Below are 20,175 nucleotides of genomic sequence, written 5' to 3'. Positions count from 1 at the left end.
ACACGGAGAGCGCGTGAAAACAAGAGGTCTCACTCTGAGCGGGAAGCAGTAGCCACGTTCCCACGCAACTCCCAGAGACAGGAGAAGCACGAGACAGGGCATTTAGAGGATCTGTGGCACGCTCTGTGTGCGTGAACTGCATGTTTACATCCAGGGACCATGCTCACGCACGAGATACTGGACTGAAGTGACTTTCTGTACACAAAAAAACATTTAAAAAAAAATCTAGTTTAAGATTATATCTTTATTCATCATTATGCAACAGGGTTGGAAAGCTAAATTAGGCATGGTCCTTCCAGTCTGAGACAAGTCAGAACACAACACGTGTGTGAGGTGGTTGGAGAAGCAGGGAAACACACAGTTCATCTAAGGTGTGCCACCTTATCTGCTTCTCCATTTTACTCCAATGAGAAATCCATCTCAGCATCTCAACCTTGAACTAAGGTCAGAACATTGACTGGCTTCTCTAAAACTTTAATCTTTTTTAACCATTTAACAAGTTGTGCGCAATCTTTTTTCAGAATTCAGTGATATAATCCAGATTTCATCCTTCTCCTAATGGTGGCATAGCATTCTGGTCCATATCTCACCCAAATCATGATATTTCCACCACATTTCAAATGGCATGAGATTCTTCTGCTGGAATGCAAAGCTTTGCCTCCGAAAAACACATTTCTTATTTAAAGTTAGACTTTTACCTTATATGTTCACTTTTTTACACAGTCCTCAGCAAACTGCAGTCCAGTGCTTGTGTCCAGGCTGCACCCCATGGCCTTAGAGGTGGTGACTCTCACTGAGACTGTATTTCTGCTCAACGAGTTGGTGAATTCTGTGGTTAGCAATGACTGTAGGGCAGATGAAATAACCCTGTGTTTTCACTGTTCATGAATCAAACTCAGTCTTTCTGTCATATAGGGAAGGTTGATTAGTTCTGGATCAGAATCCTAGTCAATGGGTTTGATGATAATCTCTTCACACAGTTCACACCTACCAGCTGTAAACTGTACATTTAAATTCCTCTTCATGCTGAGCTCTTTGTTGAAGCATAAAAACTCGTCTTGAATGTAGTTTAAATGAAGAACAACTTCTGAGGACTCATTAAAACTTAGTTTCAGTCTAACCCTACAGCATAGCACAGCACACCTAATAACTGCCTGAACAAGTAATCAGGCCCACTCACAGGCCTGTGCTGGAACCAGAAGCTGCATCTGTTGGGAAACTGGACATATTGCTCCCTGCACTGGTCATGTTGCCCCCGACAGACTGCTTTGGTCATCATCACAATAGTTTTGGAGCTTGTACATGAGTGCAGTTTTAGGCTCCACCTGCAGAACTGACCCAGAACTCTCAGGCTCATTTGCCCTGCGTGGGTAATCAGGGGTGTGCGAACTCCATTCTGTTTGTTAAACCAGATCATCTGGATTTATTGAACACAATTCACTGTAAATGGACTGTACTTTTATAGCTCTTTTCACTTTAAAGCACTTTTACAGCCACTCACATAGCATGTCTTAGTATCCGCTGTGTTCCACAGTGCTGTCTCTGCATCACACACATGTACCCGTCCATCTGATGATGGCTACAGCATGTGTGGGGCTCAGTGTGCACGTGGGAATCATAACTTAGCTGCAGTACCAGTGTACACATTTCAATCCCATTGTCCATGGAGTCTATGAAAATGAGGCAAGGCAGCCAATGATATTAAACCTAATGTCCAGAGCTTCATTTACTTTGATTTAGATTTCAATTTAAAACTTAAATCAATATACAAAAATAAAGAGGTTTAAAATGGAGCAATAAAAATGTTTATTACATGACAAAAATACTGTCCATCCCCTTTGTCTTTATCATCATCATCACGGCATCACCTTCCCAGATCAGGACCGACTCTACCTTTAAATCTTACACTGAGACATCTTTTACACAATAAAATGAATAAGTCTTGAAAACAACCAGCTCATCTTCCTCCCTTCTTTCAGGGATTATTTCAGCAGTTTCCCTGACAAAAACAAATGGTCTACAAAGTTGGGCTCTTCCTTTAAATCCTCAATTTGTCTCGGGTGTTTTTCTAACCAGAAGAAATCTTATTTTGTTTGTTGGTGCAAAGCAGCAGAGAGCAGGTTGCCCCACCTCCTCCACCTGCCAGGAGGCGGGGCACTTCTTCTTTTCATTAAGGCAGCTGGTTGGTGGGCAGTCACATGTTGTTAAATCCCATCATGCCTTTCATGTTGCCAGCAGCTCCCTGCTGAAACTGACGCATCATTGACTGAAGACCCGCCATGCCCCCTGAAAACACAGACACAACAATGCTGTCACAGCGGCTGATGAGCCCTTTCACATCTGTGAAACCAATGTCTCCATCCGCCTGTTAAAGCACCAGCGTGCAGTCACAGATCACACAGTGTGCATGTTGGTGGTCCTCACGCTTAGAAAGGAAAATACTTTATTCATCCCCCAGTGGGGGAAATTCAAAATTAGTCAAGTAGCTCAACATTTTTTTTTTTTATATGATATATATTAGAACAATATGATATCATTAGATATCTCCACAGGAAACACTCACTGCGTACAACAGTGACGTCAGATGGAAGAAGCCAACACTGTCAGGTTGAACTAAACTACAGCAACAGTTGAAGCTCCTGTGAAGCTGTTTTCTCTCATTAATTATTGATTACTGGAGGTAAAACAGGGATGAGGACAGTTTAAGCTGCCAGATTGCTTGGCTGTTTTTCTGCTGATGTGACTGCAGCAGTTCACACAGTGTAGAAAGTGATAAGGAATGTTGGCATATCCCACCTTCTCAGAGTGCAACCTCAAAATGTTCCAGAAAAGCACCAACAGGGTCATTTAGACTGATATGTTCCATAGTTAACCAATGAATGGAGCGGTGTAGGTCTAACAGGGTCTGTAGACTGCTGTGTAATGGAGGGGTCTTAAAGCCATGTGGTTAGGGTGTTTAATGTGTTGCTGGTCTTACCCATGTGGTGCAGGACTCTAGGATCCATCATTTTGGCCATCTGTTGGTTCAGTTTAGCCATTTGAGATGGGTTGACATTCTTTGACATATCTCCTCCTGAAAGAAGCAAACCCCACAAACATGTCAGCACCAAGGCACAGGCTCCACATGCTGGACTCAGACCTTCCCACTGAGTCTCTGAGTCCCAGAAGGCTTAAAGGGATAGCTCACTGACTCCGGTTACCTTTAAAGAGTCCTTTGATGCCTCCCATCTTCTTGACCATTTGAGCAAACTTGGTGTACTGAGTCAGCAGTTCCTGAACATCTCTGGTGGCAACCCCTGAGCCCCTGGCCACCCTCTGAATCCTGTTAGGCTGCTTACTGAACAGCTTCGCTCCATCTTTGCTGTCCAGTTCTGTAGAGTGAAACCGGTAAGAGACACTAATGGAGATCTATAGAGGTCACACCTGACCCTTTCCTTCTGCACCAGTCAGGAGGAAAAGCTTAGTTTAATGGTGTAGGATCCAATCTTTTACTCTACAGTTGGTGTTAAACTGTGATCCAGACCCAACTTGGACCCCTTTCTGGACTGAATTCAGAGCTCCCCAAGCGGCCTACAACACAACCAGATCCGGAGAGTCAGAGTCAGAGTGAGTGTCTTACCCTGGTCGTTCATGCTGTCCATGATGGTCATCAGTTTCTTCAGTCTGGCCATGGATTCCTGTTCATTTCCTTTACTCATAAAATCTGTCCCGAAGCCTGGAATCATACCCTGAACACAACACAGACACACAGTCAGCACAGTGGCCCCTGAACACAACACAGACACACAGTCAGCACAGTGGCCCCTGAACACAACACAGACACACAGTCAGCACAGTGGCCCCTGAACACAACACAGACACACAGTCAGCACAGTGGCCCCTGAACACAACACAGACACACAGTCAGCACAGTGGCCAAACATCCTGTGGTGAAAACCTTTCAGCCCGGTTCCTGGGCCTGGGTGAAAGCCCGAAAGATGCACCTACTGAAGCAGACAGCCCAGGCTGCACTTCCAATCATCACCAGTTATATTGTAGAGTAAGATATATCCATGTTTTAATCTCATGTCAAAAAGAAAAGGACCTTAACTAAGTTAATGTGAACTAAACTCATTATATTTCCTTCACAGTCCAGCTCTGTAACAGCAGGCCATGCCACGCGGTGTTTACCATGATCTGTCCAAAGGGTCCCATCTTCATGATGTTCTGGAACTGCTCGTACATGTCTCTGAGGGTGAACTGTCCTGTAGGTCAGAGGTCACAGGTCAGAGGTCACGCCCGCTGCACATTCTGCACCTTCCTCTCGGCTTTCTTACCGTGTTTCAGTTTGTCAATCAGCTCCTCGTTGTCGTCCAGCTTCAGCTCGTTCACTCTGTCAATCAATCCTTCGATGTCCCCCATTCCTGAGAGCAAAAGGATTGAAGTTACACAGGAAATACTGCACATACCGAGCTGTTTAACAACTTTCAGACATGAGCTGCATGAATGTCTTCATGTGTGAAAGCCTTCAGTCACTGACAGGCTGTCAGAGACACTTCTTATACAGCAGGTCAGCTCAGTGCCTGTGTGAAACACAGCGGTGGATGAATCCTTCTACATCTTTCTACACTTTGGACGGTCTATGACATACAGAACTCCAGTGGCCTTTTCTGTCCTGAGGTTTCAGAAGACTGTGAGAGAACTGGCAGCAGCTGCTGCTTCCTCCTCTCTTCTCCCATCAGGTAGGCTCATCTTCTGCCCATCACCGCCGCTGTGTGAAGGTCACACAGAGGCTGTGAAGGTCCCACAGAAACTGTTAAGGTCACACAGAGGCTGTGAAGGTCACACAGACGCTGTGAAGGTCACACAGACGCTGTTAAGGTCACACAGACGCTGTTAAGGTCACACAGAGGCTGTGAAGGTCACACAGAGGCTGTGAAGGTCACACAGAGGCTGTGAAGGTCCCACAGAGGCTGTGAAGGTCACACAGACGCTGTGAAGGTCACACAGAGGCTGTGAAGGTCACACAGAGGCTGTGAAGGTCACACAGAGGCTGTTAAGGTCACACAGCGGCTGTGAAGGTCACACAGACGCTGTGAAGGTCACACAGACGCTGTGAAGGTCACACAGAGGCTGTTAAGGTCACACAGAGGCTGTGAAGGTCCCACAGAGGCTGTGAAGGTCACACAGAGGCTGTTAAGGTCACACAGAGGCTGTTAAGGTCACACAGAGGCTGTTAAGGTCACACAGAGGCTGTGAAGGTCACACAGAGGCTGTGAAGGTCACACAGAGGCTGTGAAGGTCACACAGAGGCTGTTAAGGTCACACAGACGCTGTGAAGGTCACACAGAGGCTGTGAAGGTCCCACAGAGGCTGTGAAGGTCCCACAGAGGCTGTGAAGGTCCCACAGAGGCTGTGAAGGTCCCACAGAGGCTGTGAAGGTCACACAGAGGCTGTTAAGGTCCCACAGAGGCTGTGAAGGTCACACAGAGGCTGTGAAGGTCACACAGAGGCTGTTAAGGTCACACAGAGACTGTGAAGGTCACACAGACGCTGTGAAGGTCACACAGACGCTGTGAAGGTCACACAGACGCTGTGAAGGTCACACAGAGGCTGTGAAGGTCACACAGACGTTGTGAAGGTCACACAGAGGCTGTTAAGGTCACACAGAGGCTGTTAAGGTCACACAGAGACTGTGAAGGTCACACAGACGCTGTGAAGGTCACACAGCGGCCGAGCCAGGCAGCCAGCTGGTGTACAGTCTGTGGAACTGGGACCAAAGCAGCAGCTGATGTTGGGAGGAGTTCATGCCTGGAACCCTGAACTCTATATGGGCTCTTTTGTTGCATTTCTTGGCAGTATTGCATGTCAAAATTATTGATTTTAACCAGAACTGGGCTGCAGAAGGTCAACACTTTGGGGTGTTTTTGTACTTTCAGAACGTACTGAAACTCACAGTGAGCACACTCAGAGTTGACTGAACCCACTCTGATCAGCTGTTCTCAAACTGAAAGCCCTACCTTTCCATCAGCTCAGAGATCAGGATCAGAGCATGTAAGAGCTGCTGCCTGGAACAGAGTCCACCAGATATCACAGCATATACAGGTCCTTCTAAAAAAAATTAGCATATTGTGATAAAGTTCATTATTTTCCATAATTTAATGATAAAAAGTGAACTTTCATATATTTTAGATTCATTGCACACCAACTGAAATATTTCAGGTCTTTTATTGTTTTAATACTGATGATTGTGGCATACGCTCATGAAAACTCAAAATTCCTATCTCAAAAAATTTGCATATCATGAAAAGGTACTCTAAACAAGCTATTAACCTAATCATCTGAATCAACGAATTAACTCTAAACACCTGCAAAAGATTCCTGAAGCTTTTAAAAACTCCCAGCCTGGTTTATTACTCAAAACCGCAATCATGGGTAAGACTGCCGACCTGACTGCTGTCCAGAAAGCCATCATTGACACCCTCAAGCAAGAGGGTAAGACAGAAAGAAATTTCTGAGCGAATAGGCTGTTCCCAGAGTGCTGTATCAAGGCACCTCAGTGGGAAGTCTGTGGGAAGGAAAAAGTGTGGCAGAAAACGCTGCACAACCAGAAGAGGGGACCGGACCCTGAGGAGGATTGTGGAGAAGGGCCGATTCCAGACCTTGGGGGACCTGCGGAAGCAGTGGACTGAGTCTGGAGTAGAAACATCCAGAGCCATCGTGCACAGACGTGTGCAGGAAATGGGCTACAGGTGCCGCATTCCCCAGGTCAAGCCACTTTTGAAGCAGAAACAGCGGCAGAAGCGCCTGACCTGGGCTACAGAGAAGCAGCACTGGACTGCTGCTCAGTGGTCCAAAGTACTTTTGTCGGATGAAAGCAAATTTTGCATGTCATTCGGAAATCAAGGTGCCAGAGTCTGGAGGAAGACTGGGGAGAAGGAAATGCCAAAATGTCTGAAGTCCAGTGTCAAGTACCCACAGTCAGTGATGGTCTGGGGTGCCATGTCAGCTGCTGGTGTTGGTCCACTGTGTTTTATCAAGGGCAGGATCAATGCAGCTAGCTATCAGGAGATTTTGGAGCACTTCATGCTTCCATCTGCTGAAAAGCTTTATGGAGATGAAGATTTCCTTTTTCAGCACGACCTGGCACCTGCTCACAGTGCCAAAACCACTGGTAAATGGTTTACTGACCATGGTATTACTGTGCTCAATTGGCCTGCCAACTCTCCTGACCTGAGCCCCATAGAGAATCTGTGGAATATTGTGAAGAGGAAGTTGAGACACACCAGACCCAACACTGTGGATGAGCTTAAGGCCGCTATCGAAGCATCCTGGGCCTCCATAACACCTCAGCAGTGCCACAGGCTGATTGCCTCCATGCCACGCCGCATTGAAGCAGTCATTTCTGCAAAAGGATTCCCGACCAAGTATTGAGTGCATAACTGAACACAATTATTTGAAGGTTGACTTTTTTTGTATTAAAAACACTTTTCTTTTATTGGTCGGATGAAATATGCTAATTTTTTGAGATGGGGATTTTGAGTTTTCATGAGCTGTATGCCAAAATCATCAGTATTAAAACAATAAAAGACCTGAAATATTTCAGTTGGTGTGCAATGAATCTAAAATATATGAAAGTTCAATTTTTATCATTACATTATGGAAAATAATTAAATTTATCACAATATTCTATTTTTTTGAGAAGGACCTGTGTGTATATATATATATATACATATATACACACACACACACACACACACACACACACACACACACACATATATATGATAGCACAAACAGGAGGTTATTACCGAGCAGTTTGCTGATGAAAGGCTGAGTCTTAAAGGGCTCAAAGTCATCGATGTGTTCGCCTGTTCCGATGAAGATGATGGGACTCCTGGTGGCTGCCACACTGACAGGAAACAGCACAAGAACAGGGTAAACAAACAGCTTTATGGTGGGATCCTGCTGCAGAGGGGGTGGTCTTACGCGCTCAGAGCTCCTCCTCCTTTAGCATGACCATCCAGTTTGGTGACAATCACTGACGCCACGTCCACTTTGTCTTTAAAGGCTTTAGCCTGGGACTCACAGGCCTGACCAATGGAGGCATCCATCACATATACAATGTTGTCCGGTTGCTAGGGAGAGAGGAGAAGGAAAACATCTGGAGGAGCTCAAACACACCAGGAACAGGTACCTGAATGCATCGTGTAGGTCTGATACAACCTCCCCCATCATTAGTTGGAACACTTTATTTGCTTTCCATCAGTTCAGGTTCCATGCACAGGGTCAGGGCGGTGCTTTCAGGTACTAACCACAGCGTTGGACACTTGCAGCATCTCCTCAAACAGCGAGTCTTCCTGCTTGTGTCGTCCACTCGTGTCCACGATGATAATCTCAAAGTTCTCGGCTTTAAATTTCTCCACGCCCTCAGAGGCAATCACCACAGGATCCATTTCTGTGTAGCTGCACATAACACAACACACAGGGTTAGTAGTCAGGAAGGAGCACATCAGGCCAACAGCTGGGGAGTCACCCACCTGCCGTAGAAGGGGATCCTGGCTTTGGTGGCGTTTTGTTTCAGCTGATCAAAGGCACCTGAGGGAGAAGACAGAACCAGTTTCACTCTGACAGAAACTAAATGTTTCTGGTAGAAATAATAAGCAGCTGCAGTGTTGTGTACCTGCTCTGAAGGTGTCTGCACAGATCAGGCACGTCTTCCAGCCTTTTCTCTGGTAATAATAGGCCAACTGCAAGAACAGCAACACAGCTTTCAAAGGGAGAGCAAACAAACAGCCAGCCTCTGTGTGCTGAGGGCAGCAGAAGGCCCGCTTTATGATGGTTCAGGGAGCTCTGAAGGGAATGATAACTGTCATGGAGGGCTTTTCTACAGGTTCCATTCACAGCTCAAAGACTCTGAGGGGACGTCTGAGCCAGACAGCAGGTGGCAGACAAGCCTAACTCATGTTAGATACACATTCAATAGACCACGGCCTTCCTGTGTGTTTGGTTTAGCTGTTCAGAGGCTAACCACTTTTTGTCCACACATGGTGGGGTCTGGGTGCTGAACTAATGTCTTTAACCACCCACCACACAGTTCCGTTACAAAAGGCTCCCCTCATGCTGACAGTGTGTATTCTGAGGGCAACAGAGTTCTATAAAGTAGAAGAATCATTCCACAAACAGATCAAATGAACTGTGGACTCCTATCTCAGGCGTGTGAGGTCACCTTGGAGCAGGTTGTAGTTTTGCCGCTGCCCTGCAGACCAACAAACATGATGACGTTGTTCTTCCCTTTGGTGGGAGTCCAGGCCTTCACACCTGGGTCCACCAGCTGAAACACAAGTCCTACATATGAGCCTCACACCCACACAGCTCACTGACATCATGCACATTCCCAGCAGCATCTCGCTCAGCTCACTTTGACCAGCTCCTTGAAGACGGCGTGTTGGATCATCCTCCTCTTGTTCAGACCTGAAGCCATCTCCTCGAGGTCTATGGCAGATCTGCGGGGACAAAAACCATCAGAATGTCCACCAGCTGCTGGGCTGAACACACATGGACCGGCTTCACATCCAGGGATCAGGACGGGCTTGAACTCACTTGACATTCTCTCTCAGCTGTTTGACCAGTTTGATGTTGACGTCAGCCTCCAGCAGAGCAGCGCACACCTCCTTCAGCATGGCATTTAGCACCTGAAAACACACCGAGTGTGAGTAAAACCAGAGAAACATTTCAGCAGGTACAGCCGGTGTCAAAGGTGCCCTCCTCCCATCTGCCCCCCATGACCTGTGCTGACATCCTGTGTCTCCTCCCCACCTTTCTGTCCATCTGAGTTGCATACAACCTCCCCTCATTGTTGCCCACTTAGCAACTTTGTTTTATGAACAGCAGCCAGCTTAGCATGTAACTTATCAGACAAACTGTGTAAGAGTGTCAGCAGAAAACATGCAAGTCCTCTCCTGTTAAAGGGGAACTCCGGGGCATTTGAAGCGCATTTCCATTGCTAGAGGTTGTCAAATACTGATAGTAGGACACAGACAGGTGCAAATCTGCGCTCCCTGTTTGGAGATCGCGCTGTTTGCGCAGCCTGTCATGCGAGGCTAATACGTGGTGGCTAAGGGGCAAGAGCTAACCCTTCCACGTAAAACAACAACTTGCACACTGCAGAAACGTCACACCACTTTAGAAACCATCCGACAATAAAGTCACAAGCCTTACCATCAAAACCATATGCATGGTTCTCACATTACTGGCATGGGGACGTTACAAAACAACTTTATAAACAGCATGTAACTCACCGGTTAGTTGTACGCTCGCGCATGTGAAAGCCCAAAAGAGTCGATGGACGATAATCACATATACAAAACAATTATATTCTCTAGAAAAACTGCGTTCAAGTATTTAAAACATTACAACAACACATGCCCAGTAATATTGTTGTAATGTTTTAAATACTTGAACGCAGTTTTTCTAGAGAAGATAATTGTTTTGTATATGGGATTATCGTCCATCGACTCTTTTGGGCTTTCACATGCGCGAGCCTACAACCAGCCGGTGAGTGACATGCTGTTTATAAAGTTGTTTTGTAACGTCCCCATGCCAGTAATGTGAGAACCATGCATATGGTTTTGATGGTAAGGCTTGTGACTTTATTGTCGGATGGTTTCTAAAGTGGTGTGACGTTTCTGCAGTGTGCAAGTTGTTGTTTTACGTGGAAGGGTTAGCGCTTGCCCCTAGCCACCACGTATTAGCCTCGCATGACAGGCTGCGCAAACAGCGCTATCTCCACACAGGGAGCGCAGATTTGCACCTGTCTGTGTCCTACTATCAGTATTTGACAACCTCTAGCAATGGAAATGCGCTTCAAATGCCCCGGAGTTCCCCTTTAAGTTGTCCCCTGAGGGCAGAGACAGTAAACACTCTGCGAGTGGCAAAGGGACAGGTTGAATTAGCATCTTTTAGCAGCTGCAGTAATGTTTAATAAAAACATACGGTCTTTGTTGCCCCCTCTACTACCTTCCTTGGAGTGGATCATGACTGTACATTGAATTGCATTCTAATTGGCTTGAATCGGATCGTGTCTTTGAAGTGCCTTTAGATGACATTTGTTGTCATTTGGAGCTATATGAATAAAATTGATGCCTTTTGGTATGAATATGATGCATGTCCAGTGAAGGTGCAGCTCTCTGCGGCCTGATGTTATCAGATGACTACTTGCATGTGAAATCAGTGAGTCACTCCTGTGGTGGACCTATATGTTATACAGTGAACCCTCGCTATAACGCGGTTCACCTTTCACGGTCTCGCTGCTTCACGGATTTGCATCGTGCATTGTGTTCTGCATTCTGATTGGCTAAACAGTCTCTCCGCTTCTTCTCTACCTGTGTGTCAATAATGTTGTGGTTTAATATGTACACGTAGACGTTCATTACAGTTCTCAAACATAATCGATGGTGGCATGTCGGTATATAACAATCTTTTTGCCCAGAAGAAAAAAAGAGCGACAACAACTACCGATAACTATGTTCTTCTCTCGAAAAAACACACCTGCACCGCGGGCTTTAGAAGAAAAAAACGCTACAGAGCGGAGTCAGGATGCAGCGGCTCAGTCAGAAGAGCAGTGAAATACACGTGAGTCACTATTTGTCCCACTGTACTTTGTATTTTTTTTCAAAATCATTTTTCCTTTTCTCCCGTTCTAATCCAATGACTCGGGTCGCGGTGGGGCGGTGCTGATCTCCGCAATTTGAAGCCTTCAGTTCGTATTGATGATTAAAATGATTATTTTACAGTACAGTAGTTATTTGTAAAAAAAAAAAAAAAAAAAAACGTTTATACAGTAGTTTTATTTGTTAAACAAATGCTTGGGCCTGTAAAAAGGTTTTGTTCTTTGGTTTCAATGTATTATGGAGTATTTCATTGTATAATAATTGTAAAAAAAATAAAGGTTACTACTTCACGGATTTAGCCTATCACGGGTTCTTTTTGGAACGTAACCCCCGCAAAAAACGAGGGTTCACTGTATAGGAGAGGAGACCCTAGGAGGCTCCTCAGTGGGCTTTGGTAGTGGTTTGAGGTCAGCCCTGTGTATGTGTTACCTCTTCATTGATGATAGTGGCATTGCTGAGTGACCTCAGTGCCGAGGTGATCTTCCTCCCCAAGTCCGCGAGCACCATGATGGCAGCCTGAAGTACTCTTAAAGGGGAAAAGAAAAGAGTAATTAAAGGGAAACTAACAAGCATCAGTTAGTTAACTGAGCCAGTTTCAGCACACATCCCGTTTGACTGCCCATTGGCTGTTCCTGACCTCAGGTCATGCTGCTGCTTCAGCACAGAACCTGTGTGTATGGGAGAAAAATGTCCCACTTACTGTCTGTAAGGGTGGTGAGTGGAGGGAAGCCCCCCAGCTGGGCACGCTCAGAGAATTAGATGACTGATGTAGGCTGCAACCACACACTTCCTGCATGGAGAGGAGAAAAATGATCAGCTGTGGGTCCAGGGCGGTCCACTGGAGTTCATTTCACTCAGAGTGGGGGGCAGAATCCACATCTGTGTGTATGGAACACCCCACCACCGGGAAACACACACTGAGACGTGGCTCCGCCCCCCCGGCTTGGTCAGGGGGAGCCAGCAGAGGCAGCACAGCCTCCAGTCTGAAGATCAGAGGGTTGGGTTCCATTTGGGTTAAATACTGACAATAAAAAGAACTAAAACATAAAGACCAATAACAAGTTTCATTTTCACACACTGTACATACTATTTATATTAGACATCATTTTAATGATATCAGTATCTGCTGATCAGTTCAACGTTAGCCGCACATGACATAATTTCTGCTGTTCGTCTATCAGAAAACACAAAGAAAGCCTCAGTGTGATGAGGTCATGGAGCAGTCCTGGATGCTGCTGCAGATAAAAATCTGTTGAGACTCGGGAAAGTGAGTCCAATTTATTCATGTAGCATAGCCTATATGCACACACATTTGCTCCTTAGCCCCCCCTCCCACCTCTGAGGTGGGCAGAGCAGCCAAGGTGACTGGCTTTAAACACATTGGGCCTCATGCAAGAACCGTTCGTACGCACAGATTTGTTCTAAAGTCGTGCGTACGAGTGATTTCAGAGAATTTGCGCATTCACCAATCTTTTCGTATTTTACGTTTTCTTTCAGGTACGAACAGAATTTACAGTGATCCAGACCTGTCGTAGGAGTTTCGTAAAATAGTCCGCTGTTATTCCAATCAAGTTTGTTTGACTAATGGATTGTATATTTAATTACTTTGAAGAAAACATAAATAAATATACATTATACCTCATAATTATGCTGACATTATTCTGTTTGACTTAAATTGTGCACTATTGAAGGTTCATTTGAATCTGTAACGGGAAGCGCAGCGGCTGTCTTGCTACTTTTGGATGCCTTAGTGCGTCAGGCTCTTGGAAGAGACCGTGTGGAGACAGACGAATGGCTGACATCGCGATTAAGATTCCCAAGGACTGTGCTGCTACAAATATGCAGCTTCCTAGAGCCACGACTCCAGAGAGAAACACGCCGATCAAACCCAGTTCCACCACACGTCCAGGTCCTCACCACCCTTGGATTTTTGGCCACTGGAACCTTTCAGAGGGAGATTGGAGACAGATCGGGGGTGTCCCAGTCCTCTGTGAGTCGTGCGCTCCCCTTGGTCATCAAAGCTCTCATCAGCTTATCACCCGTGGTACATCAGATTCCCATACACCGCTGTCCAACAAGTACAAATTAAGAGGGACTTTCATGCCGTGGCTGGACTGCCAAACATAATTGGAGCACGAGACATAAACGCATCAAAACACCCGTGCCCCTGTTGTGGAGCGCACTGAGCTGAAGGCCAGGTGGGGGTGTCTCGATACCTCGTTCATGGCGCAATATTGCCATGAACGAGGGTCTCCACCTGAACCAGCCCAGGCAGACCAGAAGGTGTGGTGCCAGAAGACCCCCCTCATGGACCACCCCATCAAAGAGCCATCGTGGTGAGGCAACAACTGATTGCACGGCTTTAGTTGCAGTCATCGAGCGCCTGGCCATGGCGAGACTTTTTTTTTAAGCCATTTTCATATCAAACCATTTATTTTTTTATTTCGCTGACATGGTATTAACAGCACTCCTAATAACTTCCCATTTCTTGGCTTTAGCAGGTCCCGTAATTCCACTGCTGACACTGCTAAAAATGACAGATTTTCCTTTCTGGATCTCTGAAAGCAGAACTTCAGTCTCAGAGCCCCTAAAGTTGTTCTTTCTGCACCTTGATGCCGTTCTCATGACTCAACACTTCCTGGCACAGCAGAGAGGAAGCACAGCCTTATATGGTATCATTTTGGGCGTGGAGTATGCAAATCTACTATCCTCGTGCACGTGCACTTAGATACGCACAGGTGGGATTCATCATTTACGCAGGTCGTTTACACACTTTTTCCAAAGTTAAGAGCGTTTGTTGAGTCTGACGTGGCGTGTTCGTACGAGACCTTACGAAAAAAGTGAGAGAAATTTAGAATAAAAATACGAAAATTTTCTTGCATGAGGCCCAATGTGAGGGCACATTTCATGTCACGTCAGACACACTGCAGCTGTCTGCACATGCACACAAAGTGCAGGGCTGGGGTAGCTGTGGATTTTAAATTGACCCTAAAGCCCAATTCGCACGGGATAAGTATTACCTATTACCATTTCTAAAGGTGTTGATGTTTCTTCTGTTGTTCTTACTGATTTGGCCTTGTCTGACCATTTTTGTATTTTATTTGATTTACATATTACTCAGAATGTTCAAACAACCAGCTTCTCAGAAGAGGTACATCAATGAGAAAACAAGTGCTCAGTTTAGGGACCATAGCTATGTTACCAACAATGAGCGCAGAGTCGGTTGAAGGAATGCTGGATCATTTTAACTTGAAAATTTTTAATGTAATGGAAGCTGTTGCACCGATAAGAATCAAGAGCACCTTGATCAAACAGAAAACCCCATGGAGAAACACCACTACGGTCAAAAACCTGAAAAGAGAATGCAGGAAAGCTGAACGTAAATGGAGGAAAACAAAGCTTCAGATTTACTATGAGCTGTACAAAGAAAGCCTGCGTAGTTATAACAATGAGCTGTGCAAGGCCAGACAGCTGCATTTATCTGAAATGATTAATAAGAATGTCAACAATTCTCGAACTCTGTTTGCTATGGTTGAAAAACTCACAAATCCTCCTAAACAGTCAAACCCAGACCTCCTCTCTACAGAGAAATGCAATGAATTTGCCCACTTTTTTAGCCAAAAAAAATCAAAACAATTAGACAAAACATTAACGCAACACAGACAAACAAGAAAACTAATCTGTGTCTAAAACCTAGAAATAACTCTGACGTTATGTCACAATTTAATAATGTTGATTTAAAAATCCTAGAAGAAACAGTTCGGCATCTGAAATCAACAACTTGTTCTCTGGACATAATACCATCCGACTTTTTAAAAACTGTTTTTACCTCAGTAGAAAGTGATCTCCTACGAGTAGTTAACAGCTCACTGGCATCAGGCATTTTTCCCAAGTCACTAAAGACAGCTGCCATTAAGCCACTCCTAAAGAAGAGAACTCTAGACGCCTCTATGATGAACAACTACAGACCTGTCTCTAATCTCTCTTTTATATCTAAGATTATTGAGAAAGTTGTATTTAACCAGCTCAACGACTTTCTGAATGAAAGTGGAAGTCTTGATAAGTTTCAATCAGGCTTCAGACGTCATCACAGCACTGAAACAGCTCTGGTCAAAGTGTTAAACGACATCAGGTTGAATACTGATTCTGGTAACGTTTCAGTCCTGGTTCTGTTGGACCTCAGCGCTGCGTTTGATGCTGTAGATCACAGAATCCTGTTGCACAGGCTGGAAAACTGGGTTGGACTTTCTGGAGCGGTCCTTAACTGGTTCAGGTCCTACTTAGAAGGCCGGAGTTATTTTGTTACTATTGGCAGCTATGAATCTGAGCGAGTGGCCATGACTTGTGGAGTCCCCCAGGGGTCAATTCTTGGACCTCTTCTGTTTAACTTGTGTATGCTCCCTTTGGGTCAGATATTGCAGAACTTTAACATCAATTATCACAGTTATGCAGACGATACACAACTTTATGTGTCTCTGTCACCAGACGACTGCAGCCCAGCTGACGTTCTGTGTCAGTGTCTGGAGGAAGTAAACACCTGGATGAGAGAGAATTTTCTACAATTAAATGAAGACAAAACTGAGATCATTCTGTTTTGGAGCAAAGAGAAGAGGGTCAGCGTTGGTAAATATCTTGAGACTCGGGACCTTAAAATCACTGACCAAGTTGGTAACCTCGGAGTGTTGATCGACTCAGATCTGACTTTCAGCAGCCACATCAAAGCTGTCACCAAGGCAGCTTTTTACCACCTCAGAAACATCAACAGAATTAAAGGTTTCCTCTCCCAAAAAGACCAGGAGAAACTCATCCATGCATTCATCTCCAGTAGACTCGATTACTGTAATGCTCTTTTAACTGGACTTTCCAAAAAGAGCATTAAACATCTGCAGCTCATCCAGAACGCTGCTGCTAGAGTTTTAACCCGGACTAAGAGATCTGAACACATCACAGCAGTTTTAAAATCTTTACTCTGGCTTCTAGTCAGTCATAGAATAGATTTTAACAGCCTGCTGATGGTTTACAAATCCCAGAACGGTTTAGGCCCAAAATACATCTGTGATATGTTCAGAGAATATAAAGCCAGCAGAGCTCTTAGATCCAAGGACTCAGGTCAGCTGGTCCAGTCCAGAGTCCAGACTAAACATGGAGAAGCAGCATTTAGCTGTTATGCTGCAAACAAGTGGAACAAACTGCCAGTGGAGATTAAACTTTCACCGAATGTAGACATTTTTAAATCCAGCTTAAAAACATTTCTTTTCTCATGTGTCTATGCATGAAATCTGTATGATATCTTTTAACTTATCTAGACTGTTGCCTGATTTTAAATTCATTTAAATTATTTTATTTGTTTCTCTTTATATTCTTTTATGTATTTTTAATGCTTCTTGCACTCCCTGCTGCAATGCTTTTATTTTATGTAAAGCACTTTGAACTGTTTGTACATGAAATGTGCTATACAAATAAATTTGATTTGATTTTGATTTATGGACCCCCCGTAATTCGGAATAATTGCGGAGAATGTCTGAGTTCTTAGTCCTGTGCGAATGCGCCATGTCCGTGATTTGTGGGGTAATAATTCCGCCGCGAATTACCTACTGTATTTCAGCGAAACACAGACATCCTGTGGTAATTTAAGTCCCGTCTGAACGCACACCTGTGTGTTCAACCTATGTGCACAACCAGGTACAACGGGGCAAAACAGGAAGTTACGACAATTACGGAATATCCGCTCATGATGTCTGTGATTTCAGTAAATTACAGACTTTTGCTTGTCCCGTCCGAATGCGCCACAAAAAATTACAGAGGTGCGGGGGTAGTTGCGAATTACCAGTGATCCATAGGTAATACTTATCCCGTGCGAATTGGGCTTAAGTGTGTAAATGTGTGGCTGTTTGTCTCTGTAAGCCATGTGAGGAGAAACTTTTCATGGAAAGTCGTTGGTAACAGTCAGAGTCAGAAACCACTCAACCATGAAAAGCTTAGTTAGGCTGAAGGAGGTTTGATGAAAACATCAAGGAACAAAGAGCACAGAACATGGGTCAGGTTGCTTCCACGTGTATCAATGCTCAAATGTTCGGTGCTTTGCCTTTAAATGTCTCTATACATCCTGAACTTACACGTACTCACATACTACCTGCAGCTCCAGTCTGTCCACTGGGAACACACCAGAGAGTGTTACCTGGATCATTCCACTCATAACCGTACACAGACTTCTGCATAGCATTCTGACAGGTGGCCTGAGATGGGGCTCTACCTTTCAGAATCATGGAGTAGTCATTTGGGGGGCTAGATGACCACTGCTCTCCTAACCTAAAAGAAGAGAGACCCCGTACTCCATGTGCAGCACTAAAATGGAGTAAGGCCAAGAGGGAGACTTATCCATTCCTCTGTATTCTTAAAGGGTGGAGGGGATGGAATCCACCACTGAGATTTTGACTTGACTGGCGGCCCCTATGCCACCTGAGAGCACAGATGTGTGAACCACCTGCAGTGACCCTGGACTCTTTGATACTGAGCTCACATACTGTGCCATATGTCCTGCTTCCCTGTGCTACTGTCCCAAACCGGGGGACCGCTCGCTGCCTCCCTCACAGCCAGTCAATAAGCTGTGGCTCGTGTTCTGGATCCGGGAAGTACCGGTGGTCTTCTGTCCCTACAACCCGGGTGATACGTCCAAGCCTCCGGAGGCCACTTGTGGACACTTTTCATCAGGGCAGATTACAAAAAGCACATTTCTGTTCGACTTCCACGTAATGAAACTACAAAAAACTGAAAAACCATCAAATCTCAGTCTATCTGATGACATCCACACACAACTGGTCACAGTTATGCTGATTAAACTGCTGCGGGAGCGCGCACGGCCCATTAAAGCCTTGTGTTTGGACGGATTTATTAAGGAAGCATGAAGTGTTTGTTGTGTGTTGGTGAGTTATTAAATAAACTCATTTCCATAATGTGAATTATGGAACTACTGCTCAGAATCGTTTATTAAGAATGAAACCATTGTTAGCCTAATGCTGTCAAAGATGCAGCAGAATCTAAAAAGTAGTGTTTCTACTACATGATCACTGCCACCAGCGTTCTACTTTCAGCCTGATTTAAAGTTTAAAGCGTTTCACAACAACACAGGCGTGTGTCACGTGTGTGTGCTTGTTATGTCGGTGTGTTGCTGGGAGGAACAGCAGACCAGACACCGAGGGAAACACAGCGAAACGGCTTCAACCAGCTGTGCGCGCTCCCGCAGCCGTTTGATCGGTTAATGGCAGACGGTCACTTTTTGGCACAGCACCGGTAATAGGTTGTCTTTTTGTCCGTTTACCGGACTCCTGCTTCATCAACACGCCAGCTGTTGGCAGCGCTAACAGTTAGCAGCTAGCTGCTCGGACTGACACACAGCGAGCTGGAGTCCTCACACGGAGGCTCTCAACGGCTCGACCCCACAGAAAGAGCCGCTTTACGGAGGCTTGGAGGGAAATGTCGGTGGCGGACAGTCCGAGATAAACCGTGTAATCTTACCGAGAGTAGGAGACTTCTACACAACCTCAGCTCCGCCAGAGAAACGTCATCTAATCTGGACTCAACCGGAAACAGGGCGTACTCCAAACCGGACACAAACAAAAACTCTACACTTGGTGCTAAATTGTATCCGCTGTAGCTCCAGGCCCAGTCAAGTGAACCCCAACAACCAATCCCCGAACGTAAATTAACCATAACGACCAATCACAAATGAGTTCCCACTAAATCCCAGTCTCCGATCCAATGACAGCTCTTCTTCTTAACATTAGGTTAGCCAATAGGACGCCCCCTTGTGGATTGGAGTGTGGAGCTAAATAAGAGAAACTTCTGCACACAAGGTTCAAATTCTTCAACTATTCGGACAAAATACTTAAAATTTCCAGTTACCCCAAAATGTAAAGAAGTTCATTTAAAAAATATAAACAACATTTATCCCTCAAATTAATTTTTAAAAAGAAGATTTAAATTTGTTGTAGAAAACTGTTATAATTGCAAAACAAATCTGGAAATAACAGAACACCTATTTTATGAATGTGAGACTGTCCAAAATTTGTGGAAATCTCTACATTACTTATTATCGTCCAGTTCCATAAACACTGATTTCTGGTATTTTCAAAACATCCAAGTAGGTGTAATCCTCAAAGATTAAAAAAAAAAAAAACAGAGTTCTTGGTAAATAACCTCATCATCATCACTAAATATTATATTCACAAGTGTCGATATGCCAAATCCCCACCTTCATGGCTTGCATTAAAAAATGATAAATCCATCTTGTTAAAAAAATGTCTGAAACATATAATCCCCACTGTTTAGAATGGACTTACCTTTTCTTTTCTCCTTTTTTTATTATTTATTATCCCTTTTTTTTATCTTGTGCATCTAAGAACTTTCAATGTTTATTTTTCTATAAGATATAGCCCACACCACAATAATTTATTTTCTTTCTATTTGTAATATATGAGGTGTGAATATGTGAAGTTAAAACAAAAAGAACTGTTTACTTTTGAGT

The 20,175-nt window shown here is 44.7% G+C and overlaps 1 protein-coding gene across 1 annotated transcript; it reads right to left on the bottom strand.

Moving 5' to 3' along the window:
- Window positions 1-1,782: 1,782 nt before the first annotated feature.
- srp54 (signal recognition particle 54) lies at window positions 1,783-19,274 on the bottom strand. The gene is made up of 17 exons (XM_075448517.1): window positions 19,167-19,274; window positions 12,352-12,441; window positions 12,081-12,177; window positions 9,583-9,674; window positions 9,401-9,485; window positions 9,209-9,313; window positions 8,663-8,729; window positions 8,520-8,577; window positions 8,295-8,445; window positions 7,969-8,117; window positions 7,791-7,891; window positions 4,317-4,403; window positions 4,171-4,244; window positions 3,620-3,728; window positions 3,201-3,371; window positions 2,978-3,073; window positions 1,783-2,286 (listed from the first exon to the last, which is right to left on the bottom strand). Exons 3-17 carry the CDS (start codon window positions 12,156-12,158, stop codon window positions 2,195-2,197), a joined length of 1,515 nt encoding a protein of 504 aa, XP_075304632.1. The 5' UTR covers window positions 12,159-12,177; window positions 12,352-12,441; window positions 19,167-19,274; the 3' UTR covers window positions 1,783-2,194.
- Between the last annotated feature and the right edge of the window lie 901 nt (window positions 19,275-20,175).

This window comes from Odontesthes bonariensis, chromosome 17 (genome assembly GCF_027942865.1).
Source record: "Odontesthes bonariensis isolate fOdoBon6 chromosome 17, fOdoBon6.hap1, whole genome shotgun sequence".
NCBI lineage: Eukaryota > Metazoa > Chordata > Actinopteri > Atheriniformes > Atherinopsidae > Odontesthes > Odontesthes bonariensis.
Note: the sequence above shows the minus strand (reverse complement) of the source record. Positions and strands in the feature narration are given on the sequence as shown.